The following is a 19,666-nucleotide window of genomic DNA, read 5'->3' on the forward strand; positions in this document are numbered from 1 at the left end:
AATCATGTTGTTTCCTGGTGTTTTCAAAACCACTAGAGATCAGAATAAGGTAACTATAAGGTTTACCTAGAATTAGAAAAATGTGATAAGATTCATCACAAACTTTTTGTAATATTAATCTTTCGCTGCATATAGTTAGAGCTTCGGCTGTTCTAAAAATAAAACATACTCATTATCAAAAAGAAACACGACCAAAACAGGGCAACATTTCTGCTAAATATTGCACAATAAATTAATTTAATCTCATTTTGAAATGTAAGCAGAGCATTTTTTTTTTATATTCCTCGTGCAAAAAACTGTGGAATACTAATAATCCTAACCATAATCAAAGTTTCTAAGCTCAAAAAGCTTTTTCCATCACAGGAAAAGTATTCTAAAAGTAGACGAGGAAGGAACAAAGTTAGATTAATTTTTATAAAGTTATTAGCTAAACAGCAAAGGCAATAAAACAACAACTGGAACACATGAGTAGTCCTAGGCTTATGTATTATTTGCACATCATAAATTGTGCGGTTTTGCAGCTCAAATAATAAAGATGATGGCTTAGAAAGAGTTTCCGATTTCCACCGTTTTTGTTTTTATACTTATAAATTTGATTTACATTTAAACGTCTTAGATATTGAAAAAAATGTACTTTTATAAAAAGAAAACATACTGATTAACAACTAACTGAATGCAATAGTGTGAGACGAATCGATGAAAATCAGGATCGGAAAGTCAGTCCTCGAGGAAAACTGGGAATCGGTACGAGCCAAGCTTAATCCGCGCATTACTAATTTATATTCATTGGTTTGTTTAGAAGAAGGCTTTAAGAAGTTGAATATTTGAGGGTTATTATTCACAGGATTCACCTGCTTTACACATTAATTCCTATGATAGCCCTAACGAGTTAAGCAGACCTCTGGAAAAAGAAAAGGAAGAAAAAAAAACTCCACATGCTGTGACTAAACCGCGAAGGGGAAAGTGAAAGAAAGGCCAAATATTTTGAAACCTGAGAACTTGGGCATGAACCTTTTGTCAGACCCTCACGCTGCTGCAGCTGGTTGGGATATTGTCATTAATAAGAGGAGCAGGGGGTTCTGGTCTGGTCTGTGTGTGTAATCCGTGCAGAGCAGCGTCATTAGGGCTCCGGACGGATCTGGTATCACTTCAAACAACTCGTGTGCCTCCTCCGCTGGGCGCAGGGCAGCCTGGAATAATGAGCAGGTGCCAGGAGCATGGAGACAGACATGCAACTACAATTTACACGCAGGTAACACGGCTGCAGCCCGACTCAATTGATGTTCCATCTATCTGGGCCCTGAAAACCAGCAACCCGAGCTGGATAATAATGGAAAAGAAAAAAAAAAACATCAAATAATAATAATAATAACAACCGGCCACTTACCCAAAATCCTGGTCCATGGATTTAAAGAAGAATTTGTAGCTATTGACGGGTCGGTTGTTGAGGACATTTTTAAAATCCGCTAAAGTGACTTTCTCCGGAGGAACAGACAGCTTGACCAGATAAGGAGTCTCCTCCTCGTCTATGTGATATATTATTTTAGTCTCCGCCATGAGAGACTGAGGGGAGAACAATCATTGACACAGGAAAGGAACAAGGGTTGGCAGCGCAATAAACAGGCCTGCTATGTTACCAGCTACCGGGAGAACAGCATAACCGCGTCGCCTAACAGCGAAAGCGGCGCAGCCCGCGGCGCGTAGTGCGGCTCCGTGTGCCCGACGAACGCGGCGAAAATCCGGACATAATCGCGTTGTGGGTGCCTGTATTCCTGCTACTGTCTGAGGCGCTACGGTGGCTCTCTCCGCACTAAAACAGGAAGGGACAGTCCACATCCTTGCGATATGGAGTTGGGAATATTGCTATTTTTCTAATTGGTTAGACAGTGCTGCCATCTAGTGGCGAGTCTGAGCTGCGTCTTACACAACCCCCCCCCACCCCACTGTACAGGAAACAAAGAAACGGTCTAATAAAGCGCAAATAAGCTATAGGTATGTCTTGTTATTTAGTTTTTTTACATCAAAAAATAAAGATGCATCACAATAGATAATATATTGTATAAATGAATTTGTTTTTAGTCATTTTAGTCAAACTGAAACGGTAGAAAGTGATTTTTTACAGTTAATTTAGATCAGGAGATATTTATTGCAGATTTATTTCACCAGACTGTTCTGCTTCAAGCAAATTAAAGTGAAATGTTCACTGATTTAAAAGGATGCAAACAAATTTAAATAATCTTAAACTAGAAATCTTTAAAAGAACAGCACACAGACTATTTTTCTTTTCATTTTACATAATATGACAGACAGTGCGTAGCATCTCAAACATAGAGTAACTTTTACTCAAAAGTATTAAATATAGGTTAAAATAGTTTTTTTTGTTTGTTTGTTATTTTTTTTAAGGAGGGACTCATTCATGTCATGTTCTTGTAACCTAGAATATATCTAAAACGATTTAGAGAAGATTCCTGTGAAGAAATCCGGCTAGTACATTTCTTTAAGCTATTGTGTACTTCGTTTGATTTTACAAAAATAATTGTTTTTGCAATTCTTATTACAAAACAGATAAAATTTTTGTGGCCCATGAATACTTTTAACTTTACAGTTTTGGCCCCCGTTTCAAAAAGTTTGACTAAGATTATTATGGCTTACAGCTAAAGACAAACCAAAAGTCAAATTTCTGAGAAAATCTAAATATTTTATATGTCCAAACAAGTACTTCTAATACATTCATCTCAGCCTACTGTAAAATATTATATTTAACAAACTGGATTATATATTCTATGAGCATGAGTCACATTAAACTTAAACATGCTTTTCATTAAGTCCACATTTTTATTTGTATTTTTTTTTATTGGTATGATGTCATTTTCTAATTTTAAATGTCATGTTTTCATTAGCTGTAAATGGACAGTTAACAGAAACAAAGGCTTTGAAACATCTGTCTGTGTATAAATTATCTATATAATGTGTTTTTTCTTACAGATAAAATTCCTAAGATATTAGTGTAGCTCAGATTATCTTCCTCTAGACAATACTCTAGGTTCTCTGTGGGACTCAGGCCAGTTTACCCAGTCAAACCAGTTACTGGTAGTTTTTAGAGTACCAAGCCATGGTGGAAACTGGAATCAGAATCTCCATGAAGCTTTCCTGTCTAAAATGTGCCAGTCGATAACAGTGTTGACTTTGGACTTGATAAAACTCGGTGGGTCAACACCTGAACTGACACGGCTCCCAAAACTTAAACTCTGTCAACTTATGTTACAAATAAAATGAAAAATTCCCTTTAATCTAAAAGTCCTTCGTCCTTTTTCTCCTTAGCCCAGGTAAGACGGTTCCAATGTTGTTTCTGATTCAGAAGCAGATCAATGAATGTCATCGTTCAAATCCAAGTCCTGGATGTTTCTCTGCAGGGACATTTCTCTGGAAGAACTGACTCTGGGTAGGGTTAGGTTTACGCCTTGCAAATCTTCTCCAGATTCAGCAGATGGGCTTTGCTTTTACTCATGAGTCTTTGTCCACCTCACTTTTTTCCTTCCACTCAACTTTCAATCCTTGCTGCTTGTCCTTTTTTGTCAGTAGCTGCTGGGATATTTTAAAATCAGTAGTCTTCCCATGATTGTGTAGTCCATAACATAACATAAAGTTTCTTTATTTAAAAGTCAGTATTATGATTAGTTTTTGTAAAAAAAAAAACAAATTTAAAAAAAATTACATTTTTTGCTTTGATTTTAATTGAATTATTTTATTAATTTTAATTAAAATTTTAATTACATTTAAAATTGAAACTAAAATTATTAATTAAAATTTTTAATTCAATTTTATTTTAGGAAAAAAAACATTTTAAAAATCTTGAAAAATTTTAATTTGGAATTTTATTGATACAGGTCATAATCATCACAATTTAAAAATGAAATAAAACAAGGATTTTAGATATATATGTGTGTAATGAAACAAAATATTGTATGAGAATAAAATAGATTCGATTTTTAATTAAATTATTTGACATTTTGAATACATTTCAGTGACCAAAGAGCTAAATTTTATGATTTATCTTTAGACCACAGTTACATCTTTTTCCGAGCTCTGTTAATTAATCCAGAGAAAATATTTGTAATGAGAAAATCTTTATTTCAGAGAAACAGGCACTGCAAATAATTGACAGACTGGGCTATCGCTTGTGATTTACAATAACAGACACAAATACCTGACAGAAGCTACACAGTTCATATTAAATGTAAGCTTGGCATGCAGGTTACCTTAATAAAATTAGTCATGTACTAACCAGGTCATGACATCTTCAAGTCCCCAATTTAATCTTTTACTGTAATATTCAGATATTTCCTGAGTTTCCACTGACTGAACCCTCAGTTCTGATCACTGTTAGTTAGAAATAAATGAATTTTCCTTTTGAGGAAAAACTTTTAAATGGGAAGTTTGAGGAAGAAAATAAGTTGGGGTTCTTTATTTGTTCATTAAAAGACATACAAATACCTGGATGAGCTTCGCCATGTGCACACAAACACTCTACAAACATTCATTTTGGGCCATATCAAAATTGAAGTTAAACATTTGTGCCAGAATGTATTGATAAAACCCATTAAACTGTTAAAATATTAATAATTAGCTGTCCCTTCACTATTTTGTGATTGCTTTTGTGTTATTTTGAAATCAAAATCACAAATTTTGTGGTGCCAATTCAGAAATATTTGTGAGGAATTTTCATGACATTTGCGTTAATGTATGACGTTAAATATGACTTTTTATCACTCATCTTATCAGTCATTGACTGATAAGATAAGACTTCCCAATAACCTCCAAGTTTTAGCAGCTAATATTTTTTACCCTCCACAAAATGAGTTTGCAGGCCATAATCTGCATCTCAATCTCAAAACATTGCCATGTCAGAGTCAGAACTGAGCTAATTCACCCTGATGCTGCACATATTTGTGAATTATAACAACCAAAAGAGTTATATGTGAAGCTAGATGAGCACATTAAACAAAGTAAACTGCTGCATTTGGAAGAAATATGTGTTGTGGTCGACTTAGGCTTCCGGAGGTGAACATTTTTTGCCTTCCCAACACTGGGGGGCGCTCATTCCCCAGTGGACTGGACAAGCAAATAAGCATTAAAAACTCCCAACTAAATAACACCCTGGGCTGAGAACCACACTGCCCATATTAAGGTTAATCACTTATACATGTGTCTCAATCATAAACTGACCTTATATTTTATTTTTATCATAGCTTTTTGGCTTTTGACTCAGCTTGAGGTGTTAGCTTTAATGTTTTAATTATTGATTTGTTTTTGTCTGTTTTATTTGTTTTGGGGTACAGGACTTTTCCCTATAGTGTTACTTTAAAGTGCTTTATAAATAAGACCGAATTGTATTGTATTGTGTAGTTTACATATTACAGTACAGCTGAATTTCTGCAAAAGATTGAAAGTAAAAAAAATTTAGAAACTAAAAAAAAGAGTGATCTGAGAGCATGCATAGCACATATCGCAAAAAACTGAATGCTTTTAAACAACAATAACTGAAAAAAGAAATGTGGACAAAATCTAGCTAACCATATAGTTTTGTTGATCAAACTGCAAGCTGTACATATATAAGAAAAAGGGGGTAAAAAATAAAGAGTAAAGCCTTTAAACGTGGAAAAGCTTTGTTTGCTCTTGTTACAGCAGAGGGAGTAATCCTCCTGTGTTTTCTCCTGGATTTCCTGTGTCATTATTTTATTCTTTTTCCTTCTTTCTTTCCGTCGTTCTTTACGCCGCCGGTGTTTGCCCTGGACCTGCCAGCAGCATCTTAGAAATGCCTCGCTCACTTCCACATCTTCCCATCGAATTCTGCAAGAAAGAGAGGACAGTCTTCAGCTTTCGGTGTCTGCTTGTGCTTTCCTGAACTTGCATTGAAAAATGTCTCACCCTTATTGCACTCTTTCACCATATCTCTTTCTTTCAGTAGGTTGTTTTTGAATTCTGTGGAGTCGGGAGAAAACACATGGGTAACCAGACAAAAAAAAAAGCACATTAGAAGCCAGAAGAAGCCACGTGCGTTTGCCGCTTGAGGATAAATTAGGTTCAGTGTACCTGAATTCAAGGAGTCTTGGTTGTAAGTCCTCATCTCTGTGCAGTCTAATGCTATCTCACCTTCACTGATCATAGTCCCCCTGCAAACACATAAGGTAAGGTCATTTTATTTCTATAGCACATTTTCAGCAACAAGGCAATACAAAGTGCTTTACAGGAATTAAAAGGAAATACAAACAAAATAACAAACCAAAGGAAAGAGCAAAAGAAGAAAAATAATCTAATGTTGATATAAAGTATATAAACTAGGTGCTCCTGTTCAGGGTGATAAGTATCCTCTGGTCTAATTCCTTTTGTGGGCTGGAAGAACAGGAGTCTTAAATGTAGTTGCTAAGTTAGTCTTTCTGGATTCTAAGTTTGTTCTAATCCTTGTTCTGGGTTGCTAAATAACTGTGCTCTAAATTCGTAAAACTAATGAGTACTCCACAGTAAGTAATAATAAAAGCTAAATGTTCCTGCTCTGGAATAATTTTTTTTTCTGGATTCTAAGTTTGTTCTAATTCCTTTTCTGGGTTGCATAATAATCTAAAAAAATAGCCAAGAAGTACAATATTGGTCTAAATAGTGAATACTCTACAGTTTCTAAAAAAAAATAAGCTAAAGAGTGACTAATCTAATTCCTTTTCTGGGTTAAAATGAGTACTCCTGCACTACATAGGCACTCTTATTAGCATAACGTAAAAAGGAGAATATTTTAGTATTTAGTAAAGAATCATGTCTTACCCAACAGATCTACCCATTTCGTACTCCAACCCTGAAACAAGTAACCAGTGATCAGAATGAAAATACATGAAATATTCAGAGAAAACATCAAAACAGAATGAAAGACTGCAGCTAAAAAGCAAACAAAACAAACAGATTACCTCTCTTTTTCTGTCGCCTAGTCAACACGATGACAGCGATGACAATGAAAGCCAGCAGCAGGAAGGTTGCCAGGAAGTAGCCCAGGTGCTGCACGAAATAACCCCGTTGTTCAGGGAGGAAGACGTTTACCACACGGGGGCTGTCCTCTGAAACCTCCTCCGTCTCTGGAGGCAGAAAAAGGGGGGGAAAAATCAAACAAAGACTGTAGGAGCCATTTATCCTTTCCTCTGTTTATCGCCACCAGGGGGCGTATTTCATTTTGAGTTCTGAGTGTCTGATGGGGGATGGGGTTATTTAAAGTCAACCATGATTGTGCTCAGGTGTTAATGGGAAGAGGCAACAGTTTTCTACTGTGCTTGGTTTGGATTGATGTCGAATTTATGTGGATCTAAATGGAAATAGTTAGACAACAGACATTAGTCTGACAATAAATGACTTTATTATAAGTCAAACATAAGATCGGCATGATGAATCTTAATTGAGCGCATGTAAAACCCACACAACCAGTAACCTAAAATATAGGATTTTAGCCGCTACAAGGACCTTCAGGAAAAGTGATGCAACTTTAACTGAAGAGATAATTAACAATTTACTGTTAGTATAGCTCAAACTCTAATGCAAATCAGTGCATAAATGTGAAATGGAAGAAAAATGGTTTAAAAATATTTTTAGCCACCAAAATTCTGAAATGTGCGGCGTGCTTTTATATTCTGATGCCCATAAATAAAATCCAGTGCATTTAAATTTCCTTTAAATTTAAATTTCCTTTAAATGCCACCTGATTAATAAATACAGTTAACATAAGAGGAGGAAGAAAGAGCTCTGCTCAGATGATACCGTAAGTGAAATATGTGCAAAATGTTATTTGTGGCAGAAACTAGGGCTGGTTATTATCATGAGCGTAACATTCAAACATGGTGGAAGCAGCATTATGCTTGGGGAATGCTTTTCTCCAGTAGGGGAAGGGAAGCTGTTCAGAGCTGATGAGAAGAAGAAGATGGATGAAGCTAAATACAAAATAATTTTAAAAAACAAACAAAAACCTTGAGACTGATGCAGAGATCTAGACTCCTAACATATAGCAAGACGTACAATGATTACTTTAAAATCAAAGCATATTCAGGTGTTGGGCTCAATCAACACAGAGCTAAATCCAATTAAAAACATAAGATTTAGGTTTAGCAAGTATTCAAGTCCAGATGTGCAAAGCTTGTAAAGACACCCTGGAAAACATGCGGCTGTAATATATCAATATTCTTAGATATACTTCATATATCTAAGAAATATTTACACTTAAGGTGAAAAGGTTTAAAGGGTCTGAATACCTTTGGAAAGAAAACGCATCGAATAGTTCTTACTCCCTCCAGAGAAAAGGGGGAAAGTTAAATGTCAGAACGGCGTAATGGCTTCCAGGCCCGGTGTCATGCAGCTGTTATTTTTTTCTTCTCCTCAGTAAAAACACAGACTGACCAGAAAAGAGGAGAAATGTGAGGAAGCCGAGGCAATTTCAGTGATGTGGTCAGCCTGCGTGTCTGCATTAGTTTTCCATTCACAGCAATTTTTAAGTCTTCTCGCAAACACCCAGAAATCCAGCTGCTGCGTGAGTGGAAAATAAATCATTCAGCTCAGTGCTGGGCAGTAAACGGGCAACAGGATGAAGACAACTTTGTTTTTGTGATGAAAGCAAATCGTCCAGGTGGAGAAGAGAGGGGTTTTTTTTTTCTTTCCTTGAAACTAGAAAGATGGCGTAACTGATTAGGAAACCTCTGGCTTCCGAAACCAGTCAAACGTGAAGAAAAAATAAAAGATAAAACACCTCCACCACCCACTGCTGGAGCTAATTATCAGCTGCCACTGTATAATGTACCTAATATGCATGCAAATGGAGACAAGTCTGAGGTCAGTGTCTCTGTGGAGTACAACTGACCTGCAGAGAGCCGGAGCCGCCCATTAACATCATCCTGACAGATCAGACGAGTCTGTTCGCGTCAAAGGCTATTTCACATATGCTGCTCGCAGAAACTCGCGCTCTCTTTTGTTTTTCATGTTGTTTTCTTTTGCTCAGCGGACCATGAATCATTTGCAAGTCAATGAACCGAAGAAAAGCATCTTCATTTTCAAAGACTGAGATTGAAGCTGAATTGTTGACAGCTTGCAAAATGTTTTCTTTGTGATAAGGAGGACACAGTCGGTTTGTACTTGACATGAGCGATTGCAGCATGAAAAAGAAAAGCTCTTGTGACATTTGTCGTTTCTGATAAAAAGTGCTAGGAAACCTGGGAGGGAGCAAACCGTTCGAGATTAGCTCGATGGCGTGGGAAGAGAGGCTAAACACCTCGTACAAATTTGGATCCCACAGCTCCACGTGTGCATTTCTTTTCCTCTCAGCGTAATTTATAGAGTTATTAAACGGGCTGGCAGCTATTGAGGAGGGGAGGAGAATCTATAGTCTGACATGCATTCAGCCCTGCTTTGTTCTTTCATGTAACAGCTGGACCAAATTTAGAACAGATGTAGATGGACTTCCTCTGACTGCGAGTAAACATGGCCCTGCCAGACGCCGATACACATCAGCAGAGCAGCAGAGGCTGCTTGAGAAAGAATAAACAGCAGAGCCGATACCGCACTGGTCTAGACAGAGGGCCGGGACTTTCTGGAAAATTAGGTTAAAGGAGAACAAAAAGGCAAGATATCCCCACCCTAACACCAAAATTGCAGCACTTTTTTTGGTCTGCTCCTTCAAGTAAGCGCAGTTAAAATGTGTGAAGCTACACAAAGCATTGTAAAATATAAAACAGTTGGTGGGGAAAATTTCACCACTTCCGCTGCAGGCGGTTTAAAGCTTCTGAAGAAAGAAAGGCAAAAAAAAAAACTGATTCAAAAAATCCCACATTAGTGGTCATCAACCTACAGAAAGATTTGCCTCCTTTCCCTTTCACCTCTTTCTTTCGTTCTCACTCCACTGGTCTCTACATTCCTTCAACAGAACCTCCTCCCTCTTTAGCTCAAGCAGAAAAAACAGGGAGGACTGAGGAGAAACTTGGCAGGAGCAAAGTCTGAGTTAACTGACCAACTATGAGGGTAAATATGAAAAACACCCAGAGCAATCAACTCCCTCTGTCCACAATATTACCAGGAAGCCAAGAGAGGAAAACAGGAGAAGTAGATGCCCGAAAAACAAATCTCTGGTCGAACTCCCTTAAGCCTGACTCACTTACTTGGTTCCAGCTCATCGTTCAAGAAGATTCTCGGAGGCGTTGTGGGTTCACGCGGTAGCGAAGGTCCCACAGTCAGCCTGAAGATGCGCCTCTCGTGCAGACCGCAGTAGTGGTGGTGCAGGTTGCAGGAATACAGGCCTTTATCCTCAGGCATCAGGTCAGAGATGGACAGTGAGAAGTCGCCGTACGTGAACGCGTCCTCTGCCACCCTCATCTTGCTCTGGGCAAACAAAGGCCCGTAATCCCGTCGCTCTCCTGAGGCGTAGAGGTCCACCAGTCGGTCAGCCTTGTTGGGACGCACCCCGGGGGGCTGGAAGTCCCAGTGCGCCACCTGCTGCTGGTCCTCCTGGAGGCCGTCTCTCCAGAGGGCCCTGCGGTTCACACAGGGCAGCACGATGGAGCTGCCCAGCAGCACCACCAACACATTCTTCTCTCCGTCCCAGTAGCGCTTCTCTTTCCGAGCTGGAAAAACCACATCACTGTGAATCTCAGCTGATAGTTTGAATTATTCTGCTGCACCGCCTGATGGCCTCACCTGACTTGGTGACGTTGAGCTGGATCTGAATGGACTCGTGAATCTGACAGTAGTGGTGGTGCAAGTTGCAGGTATAAACTCCTTTGTCTGTGTTTACAACATCTGAAAGACAACAAATAATTTAAAAAACACTCAACCAAGGTTTCCCTCTATTATAAGCCTGGGGGGCCACCAGGCTTTACTTGCAACCCCACCAGGCTAAGCATTGTATATCTATTTAATTTATGTTTTTAACGTTTGTCTCTTTAAATACTTTACAGTTGGTGGTTAGGTTTAGGTAATAACATAATTACCTAGTGATATTTTCCAAATTTTCTGTCAACTTTAAACATTTTCTAACTTATAACATGGTAGGCCGCTGGATGGCAGCCCTACCACCAGGCTCAGCTAGTTTTACTGGGGAAAACCCTGCTCAACAATTATTATAAATGTTTGCAAGTTGGGCTGCAAGTTATCAATTAATGAATTAATATAGAGTTGGTTGATCTTATCAATTGACTAATGATTAATTGATAAGCGGCTATTTTCTTAAAAACCAGAGTTTTTTCCTGTATGAAGAGGGCAAACTGTCTTTCCATATCATAAATGGCTAAAATCTTCCTAATATGCTGAATTAAAAAAAATTACATCATTCAGTTTTAGCGTTATTTTGTGTCAGATGTATTAAGTACTGACCGAATAAACAGAAAATTGTGCACTGCAAAAACACAAAATCTTACTAAGTAATTTTGTCTAGTTTCTAGTGCAAATATCTTAATACAAACTAACTTAAATGCAACTTTTCAGCAAGAAATAAGCGCTTGGTTTAAGTAAGTAATTCCTTACTATTTATATTGTCAGATATATGAACTTGTAACATGGGAAAAATGTCTTGTTGCCAGTGACATAATCTGACAATGGAACATCAATATAAGGAATCATTGACATAAAACAAGCCTCTATAGCTTGCTAAAAATTTACTTATAAGTTATATTTGTCTTATGTGAAGTGTACTAAGATATTTGCACTAGAAACTAGACCAAAAATACTTGGTAAAATTTTTTATTTTTGCAGCGAAGTTGGTTGACAGATACCCCAAAACACAGTTTTTGAGATAATAAAAAAAAAAAAAACAGCAATTTTCCACGTTTCACACTGAAGTTTGTGACTGTAAACATAAAAAATTCAGCAGTTGTTAAAACTTTTACGAGGCACTGTAGCGCTACAGGAAACCAAAACAGCCTCACTGTTGATGATGAGCGAGAAGTTTCCGTCGGTGAAAGCCGAGTCCGGGATGGAGACGCGTCCCTTATTAAAGCCGTTGTAAACCCTCTGCCGAGCTCCAGGCGACATGTCCAGAATCCGCTCCACTGAATATTCAGGGCTGCTGTGGAAGACGTCCCAGTGGACCACCCTCTGTCGGTCCTTCAGCCTGTCCTGGGTCCACACCATGCGGGGGCTGTGGCAGGGCAGGACGGCCTCGGAGCCTGCAGGGAGGGTGATGTTCTTGGCCTCCACCACAGCAGGCCTGCTGCTTTGACCCCAAGCTGACACAACGCATTAACACATTTACATAAATTCATTAGAAATTCGTCTTTCATGAAGACATTGCTCAGAAGGATGAATATTTTACCTTGTGGCAGGAAGGAAACGGCAAGAACTGGAAAAAAAAAAAGACATGGTGTTTAGATTTTGATGCTTTTATTAAAATGTTGTCCTGGGTTCTTTTGGATCGGTCACTTCCCTCAGTGTGGCTTACTGGAGTAACGGCACCTTGAAAACAGAGGCGGTCCTAACCTGTTTAATTAATACACTGTGATAATGTCATAAAAATTTTATCAATTTAATCAGAAGATTGGAGTTTTCTAAATCAAATTAGAATAAAAACCTGAGCAAAATAGTCCTAATTCTGTTGGAAAAACATAGCAAACTTCCAAAAAATATTTTTTTGCAACCAAGTGTAATTAACCTCGGAAAAATAAACACTCTTGACAAAATGTGAGTTATCACACTGAATAAAACACATAACATAGCTTCACAAACTTCTGTTAATGTGGAGGAAACTAATCTGTTCCACGGTTTAACCTGGCGTTATGCCTTCAAGACAATACACAGGGCAAAGCGGGCCAACCTCTACCGGCAGCAGCCCGCCTGTCAGACACTGAGAAGGGCAAATTAACCCACCTTTGTTTCTCAGCTGTTCTTGAATTTCTTTATTTTGGGGCAAAATTTGTTGCTGTTTGATACATTTTAGCCTCATGTTGGATGTTGGATTCAGGCCACAGAGTTGCAGATAAATTTAAATCCAGTTCTCTAATACATGTGATAATCACAAAAAAAAGTTTGATAACATAATATACTAATAAATAAAACCGAGATTTGACTATTGTTTTTTGTATTTACTCAACTTACCTTTGACTTATATCAGAATTTATGATCCAAAAACATAAAAAATAGACAGATTTTTTTAAGGGAGCAAATACTTTTTCACCACTTTGTGTCAGGCTCTGCCATCCTTAAAGCTGCAGTACTGCTTTTTGGATCTGCACTGCCAAGACAGTAAAAACTTTCTGATTCAGCAGATGTGGGTTCAGTTCAAAGTCACAGAAGAGAAAATGTAAAAAAAAAAAAAAAACAATAGGGTGAAACTAAAATCCCAATGTGGAGTCACTCAGAAAAACATCCCTAAATACGTACAATATACCCTGGAAAATTTTCTTGTTTGTATTTTCTCCTTCTGGTGACTTTCCTACTTGCTCACTTGCTATTTCTAATCACTCTGTGCTTTTTGGCTGTCTGTTTACTGAAAGGCCAGTGGAGGTGGATGCTGCCAGAACACACAGAGCCTCTATTCATGGTGGCAGCGGATGGCTTTCTGCAGGGCCGTGATCCTGCAGAGGCACCAATCCAACCCACAGCCTGTTCTCCGACATCCAGGAACCTGACCAAACACCTGTGTTTCCTCTGGACATCCAATGAAAACACCAAGCCATAAAAACCCAAGTGCTGTCACACGGTTTTGTAGCTTGTGTTGAATGTTCTTATTGGACAAGAAGAAAAAACATCTGGAAAACGCAGATTGAGGTCTGTGCATTGTTCAGAGTAACTATTGACTTTTGTAAATAGATCAAACTCTATTATGTGCATATTTTACAACAGTTGAAGATTCTTTTGAAAAAATTACAGAATCTGTTGCATTGTAATCATTTTTTTTACATGAAACAGGGGAAAAAAAACACAGAATCAGCCTGATAAAAACCTCTGACCCATTTTTTCCTACAACTTCTACAACACAGACTATTTTTAATGAGTTGCTAGACAAAAACATCCCAGTTTACTTAGCTGGCTGTATGATGCATAGAGTGACACATGCGCCTCTCCCACTTCCTGTCAGCAGGCTGCTATTTTTCTCTAACTTACAAGAAAAATAAACATTGGAAAGCAACATTTCTGGAGAATAAATACAAAAACAGACTAGATGTGGAATCTAGAATGACTAATATTAGCTTTTCATTTTAGGGTGGAACATATAAAAGTGGCAACCGGCTTTTTTTATAAGTTGGAAAAAGAAATAAATTTGGATTGTAAGTATAAAAATCTAAGTTTTGTAACATTTTAGCAGTCACAGTGATTACAGTAAAGTATTACATGCTTTGCATTTTAAACTAAAAACTTTCTTTGTTTTTTAATCGTATTTAAAACATTAGTTTACTTTAATTTCTATTATTTTCACAGAAAATTGTTTGAATTTTGCAGTAGATTTGCACCGATTGCAGTTTTGTGGCCGATCTGATTTCTGTTTTTTCTTTCTTGTGTGTGTTTTTACTTATTATTACTCTTATTATTTTAACGTTATACTTATAGTATATTTTTTCTCATATTATTTTTCTTTATCTTTTCATCAACTTATTTTATTGTCATTTTTGTACAGCACTTTGGTGCAGTTTTAAGCCAGTTTTTAAAGTGCTATATAAATAAATTTGACATTGATCGCCGATTACCAATCTTTTAAAAAGCTTAACCTGCCAATTTCAATTTTGGACGATACCGATTTTATTTCGTATGGAATTTTGCTCATTATAGCAAGAAAGTTGCTGAATTGGCAACAATGGAGAGACAATTTTTAACTGTAATCTTGCAGACATGACCTGGTGGGCCGATCTGTCAGTCAAACCTGTTTTTCACTGGAGAGCAAATCAGGACAGCGGTTGATTTTTAGTCCTTTGCCAAAGTAGATAAGATTGGCTTCACATGTAAAATTGGTCGATCACCGATCTCCTAAAGTTACGAAAATCTGCACCGATAAATCGGCTGCCCAACAAATCGGTGCACCCCTAGTATCCAGGTCTCATGTTGTCACATATTTTAAACAAAAATGATCTGCCATGTGTTTTTAGACCTACAAATAACACAAAAAACTTGTAAGATGCTGCAGGTATAGCTGATAAAACTCTGGGACTTTTTCATGACATTTCTAAAACGTAAAAATCTGATCTGGCAGCCACACCGACCCTACATACAACACCTCATTCTGGAAAACTTTACTGACTTATTTTCTTTCACTGAAGCATACTTTCATGCAGATGTTGAAACAAAAGTGCCTCAGCCCCTGTAATTGTCTCTTATAAAACACTGGCACTGACTCATCAGACTGTTTTAGGGCTTAACTACGTGCTACTGAATTACCGGAGATAATAACAGATATTTAGCAAATGGCTGCTGTCACTCGAACCGCATGAAGCAGAAGGAGAATCTTGTAAGGTAAAGAAAAGCGAAGTTGTAAAAATAAATTTGATCTGTAAGCAGAAATGTTGTCATTCATGAGTTATGTGAGTGTGTGGGTTACTCATCATGTAGTCACAAGTCTAAGCGTGACAAATGTTTGTTTGCAGAGTCAGCTAGACATTCAAGCACAAACTGAGACACGGTGAGTGAATTGAAGACAGAGATGAGTTTTAGAAATAGCATTCAAGGTTAGCTTTATCAAAACATTTCTACCTAAAAACAAGGCATTTACCGTACATAAGTCTGAATGTCTTTAAAAACTTCTTTTATTTCAACAATTATATTTAAAAATTTTAATTCATATTATACAGATTCATTACATCCAGAGCGATATATTTCAAGTGTTTACTTTCGTAATTATACCTGATAGCTAAGTGTTGATTCAGTTTCTCTGATAATTACAATATTCAGTTAAAACAATAACGCATATTTTTCATTCTCCGTGTAACTCTTGAATTGTCTTGGCTTCACAAATCTCTCGAGGCTGCAGTTTTTTTCTTCCACTTAACTTTCCATCAACCTTGTTGGACACAACATTTTGTGAACAGGCGACTTCTTATGCAATTACTCATTTTTTCTGTCTTTTTGATGAACAACCGTCAAGTCAGGAGTCTCCGCATTACTGTGTAAGCCATAACATAGTACAGTCATATTCAATAAGTTGCACATGAAAACCTCCTGGTTATTCCACCAAATACTGATTTCTGAACTCTTCCTGAGTTAAAACATTAGCATTGTTGTTTCTAAATTAATATGAACTTGTTTTTTTGTATTATTTCAGGTCTGAAAGCACTGCATCTTTTTCCTTATTTTGCCCATTTCTCATTTTCTGCAAATAAATATTAAGAAAATAAAATATCAAATAAAAGAAAAATGTTCATTTAACTAAAACATATACCTATAAAATGTAAAATCAGAGAAATAGATCATTTTAAGCAGTCTCTTAATTTTAAGTCTTAATGAGTCTCGTTTGTCAGATTAAATATTATCTACCTTTTAAAAATAACCTTAAAGCAGGTATTTAACAAAAGTTTCATTAAGTCCACATTTATGTTTTTTCTTAAATATATTCTTTTATTGATCTAATGTAATGTTTTAATTTTAAAAGTCATATTTTCATTAGCTGTAAGTGGAAAATCATCACAGTTAACAAAAACAAATCCTTTTAAATGTTTAATTCTGTGTAATTAATCAATACAATGTGTTTATCTTTGTGATAAAGTTGCTAAAATAAATGAACTTTGCATTAATATTCTAATTTATTGAACGTAAAAACATTTTTAGTGGTCTTGTGTGATGTGAAGAATGTTGTTTTTCATAAGGTGCAACAGCTGAATCAAACCTATAAAAATAAAAGCACTATTTGATGACATTGTGATGTGTGGGCCACTTTAAGCTGGACGGAGTGGGATGAAGGGTGACTGGTCTCAGAGTCTAAACACACTTATTCTTCTTTCCCTGTCATTTTCTGTCTCCAATGACTGGCTGCATGCAGCTACAGTCCAAATCCAAACAGCAGTTCTCATCTTTTCCAAGCTGCTGTGCTGTTTGTGGCCGATCATTAAAACAGACCCGACCATCATAAACATGCTGCGGATGAATCCCCCTCCTCCTGCTCCACGTCGCCCCGGACCCAGAGCGACCCACTTGTGGTGAAAACACTCATTACTGACACGTATAATCACCGGCTGCTGGATTGTGCTGACTCCTGCTCTCAGACTGCAGCTAACTGGAAACACATTGGGCTGAATCCATAAAAAAACCCAACATTGAGATCACTGCAAAAGTGCAAAAGCAGGACGGAGTCAGTCGTAGCCAAAACAGCCGTGCTGAAGGCTGAGGTTTATGTTTATGAGTAAAAAACTCAATCTTTTTTTATTCAGAACAGAAAATCTGAAGAGTTTGTTTCCTGAGACATAAATACATACAAAGGTCTATTTGAGATTTAATATATGAAAAACAACACCAGGAAGTTAACTAAATAACTTAGGAACTATTTTAGTAACTTAATGAAGATTTATTATATATTTCCCAAATGAAGTTGGTGTTTTTCAGCTCTCTTTTTACACACAAAATACAGTAGACTTCTTAATACTTCATGAGGTTAGGGGGCAGTAAAAGTTAAAAACCCAGTTTGCTTATAATGAATTATACAGAAAAAACATTTTTATTTTGTTTAATTTCTATCCTGCATTATGGGCTTTTCTCAGTGTAATAACTCCCTAATTTCTCTGTTAGAAACACAGCAAAAGAAACAAAAAAATGCCACCAGCACAACTGCAACAACCCCCCCCAAAAAAGGCAAGAAGCAACTATTGATTGAACCTAAAAAAGAGAGAAACTTGTATAAAAACTCAGTGTATCTAAAAAGTATTAATGCTATTTTAACAATACATGCTTGTCGGGGGGAAAAATCAGCTCTTGTGAGGGTTTTACTTTATTACAGTCACCAATCAAGCATAAAACATGACGGGTTTCCGGATGAACACAGTAAAATATGGTTTTCTCTCAGCTGATCTGACCCTCCTGGGAGAAAAACACCTCAGTGTGTCATTTTCTGCTGCCCTAACCAGCATATTGTTAACCACAAAACACAAGTTTACATGTGGCCCTCTGTGTTGCTGCTGTCATCAGTGTAACTACCCACTTGTCATCAGATTTTATGACTTAATCTCTATTGTTTAAGTGGATATATATCTTGACAGCTTTTTCTGTCTTCGTAACCTGGATCCAATTAAAACAAACATTCCTTTGTGACTTTTTTCAAGTTCTACAAGAATAAGAATGATAAAAAATGAAAATTAAAAAAACAACAACAAAACAAGGAACTTACTCAGCAGGAGATTCATATTTAGGCGCATCTTCTCCTCGGCGCTTGCAGCAGATGTGTGGCTCCGTCAGAGGTGGTGTTGTTGTGCACATCAGTTGAAACACTGAGGATTTTGCGAAGCTGCAGCTGGGTTCTGATGGGTTCCTGCAGGCTGGAAGCTCCACAAGCTCCACCTTCACCAGGCCATGAAATTCAACCCTGCCACAGCTCCGGCCCGCTGGGCCACACACACACACACACCAACTTTTAAAAAAAGGTCATGAAAACAAAGAAAAGGTGCAAATATGTGTTTTAATCCCCATCTAAAAGACTCGCAAACACATTTATTCTTACAAGAGATCTCACATTTTTTTCTTTTACACTATATACAAAACCTTATTCCAAGAAAATGTTTGTTTCTTTCCAAAGTCTCCGCATGAATGCTGTTGAAACATTTGCCCCCGACATTTTACAGCCTGTTGTTTGGACTCTGGTTTCTTTTCGCGCATATTCCATGATAGTTTTTCCCAGATGGAAAAACTTCCCCTTCACTTTCCGTCTTCTTTTTTTTTTTTAAAGTTAAACAAAACTCGCTCGTAGAAGTCCAGAAGAATCTTTGCAGATTTTTCCAAACTCATAAACCCATTATTAAAGGATTATCAAAATGCCTTTTGGAGACCCGAACCACTCAAAACCAAATTATGTCACGTTTATGTAACGGCGCAATATCGCCATCTAGTGTACGGCGCTAACAAAAATCACAACCTTTGAACCTAAACCACGAACGACATCTTATTTTATTTGCGGTTTAATTGATATATTGTCACAAAATAGCTCATAATTACAGTGGAAGGAAAGCAAAATGGGTTTTCCAAGTCTTTAATGAAAGATCTGTAATCGCTTCCATGTAATCGAATAGCCATAAATCAGAGTTGCTTCATTTTTAAAACCTCTGAATAAATATAGCTGATCCATGAAGGTCCAGAAAATTAACAGCATCGTGAAAACCAATGAATTAGACCGACTGGTTACCTACCTGATCTTTATGGCTGAGTGGAAAATGGAAATCCAATGCTGAAAGAAGGCAGTCCCTTTTCCACAAACCATGTAGCAACCGTGGGAAAATAAAAGATGCTCTCGTTGGCTGAGAGCTAAATTAAATCTTCTGGCCGACATGCAATGCATTATGGGAATGTGGCAGAAACCTACCACTGCCCAAAATGTGAAACATGAAGCATCGTCATCATCTTCAGCAGGGACAGAGAGGAAGTTCAGAGTTGATGTGAAGATGAATGGAGATCAAAAAGTCCTGGAAGAAAACTTGTTCGAGGCTGGAATAAACCACAGCATATTAGTGTGTTAGATTGGCCCAGTCAAAGTACA

The 19,666-nt window shown here is 37.3% G+C and overlaps 2 protein-coding genes across 6 annotated transcripts in view; both read right to left on the bottom strand.

The window, feature by feature from the left end:
- Positions 1-1,557, bottom strand: part of dvl1a (dishevelled segment polarity protein 1a) — a 33,249-nt gene extending 31,692 nt beyond the window's left edge. For all 5 annotated transcript variants that reach the window (XR_004342379.1, XM_032587071.1, XM_032587371.1 and 2 more), the window contains exon 1: positions 1,388-1,557. Coding sequence is in view for 4 of the 5 variants with exons in the window: in XM_032587071.1 (XP_032442962.1) it covers positions 1,388-1,557 (170 nt within the window). In the remaining variant the exon portion in view is untranslated. The remainder of the gene's footprint in view (positions 1-1,387) is intronic.
- Positions 1,558-4,110: 2,553 nt separating this feature from the next.
- Positions 4,111-18,497, bottom strand: LOC116735554 (matrix remodeling-associated protein 8-like). The gene is made up of 10 exons (XM_032587549.1): positions 18,308-18,497; positions 12,323-12,349; positions 11,937-12,236; positions 10,711-10,812; positions 10,176-10,637; positions 6,957-7,121; positions 6,817-6,847; positions 6,094-6,173; positions 5,929-5,982; positions 4,111-5,850 (listed from the first exon to the last, which is right to left on the bottom strand). The coding sequence occupies exons 1-10, from the start codon at positions 18,333-18,335 to the stop codon at positions 5,825-5,827; spliced, it is 1,275 nt and encodes a 424-aa protein (XP_032443440.1). The 5' UTR covers positions 18,336-18,497; the 3' UTR covers positions 4,111-5,824.
- Between the last annotated feature and the right edge of the window lie 1,169 nt (positions 18,498-19,666).

This window comes from Xiphophorus hellerii, chromosome 1 (genome assembly GCF_003331165.1).
Source record: "Xiphophorus hellerii strain 12219 chromosome 1, Xiphophorus_hellerii-4.1, whole genome shotgun sequence".
NCBI lineage: Eukaryota > Metazoa > Chordata > Actinopteri > Cyprinodontiformes > Poeciliidae > Xiphophorus > Xiphophorus hellerii.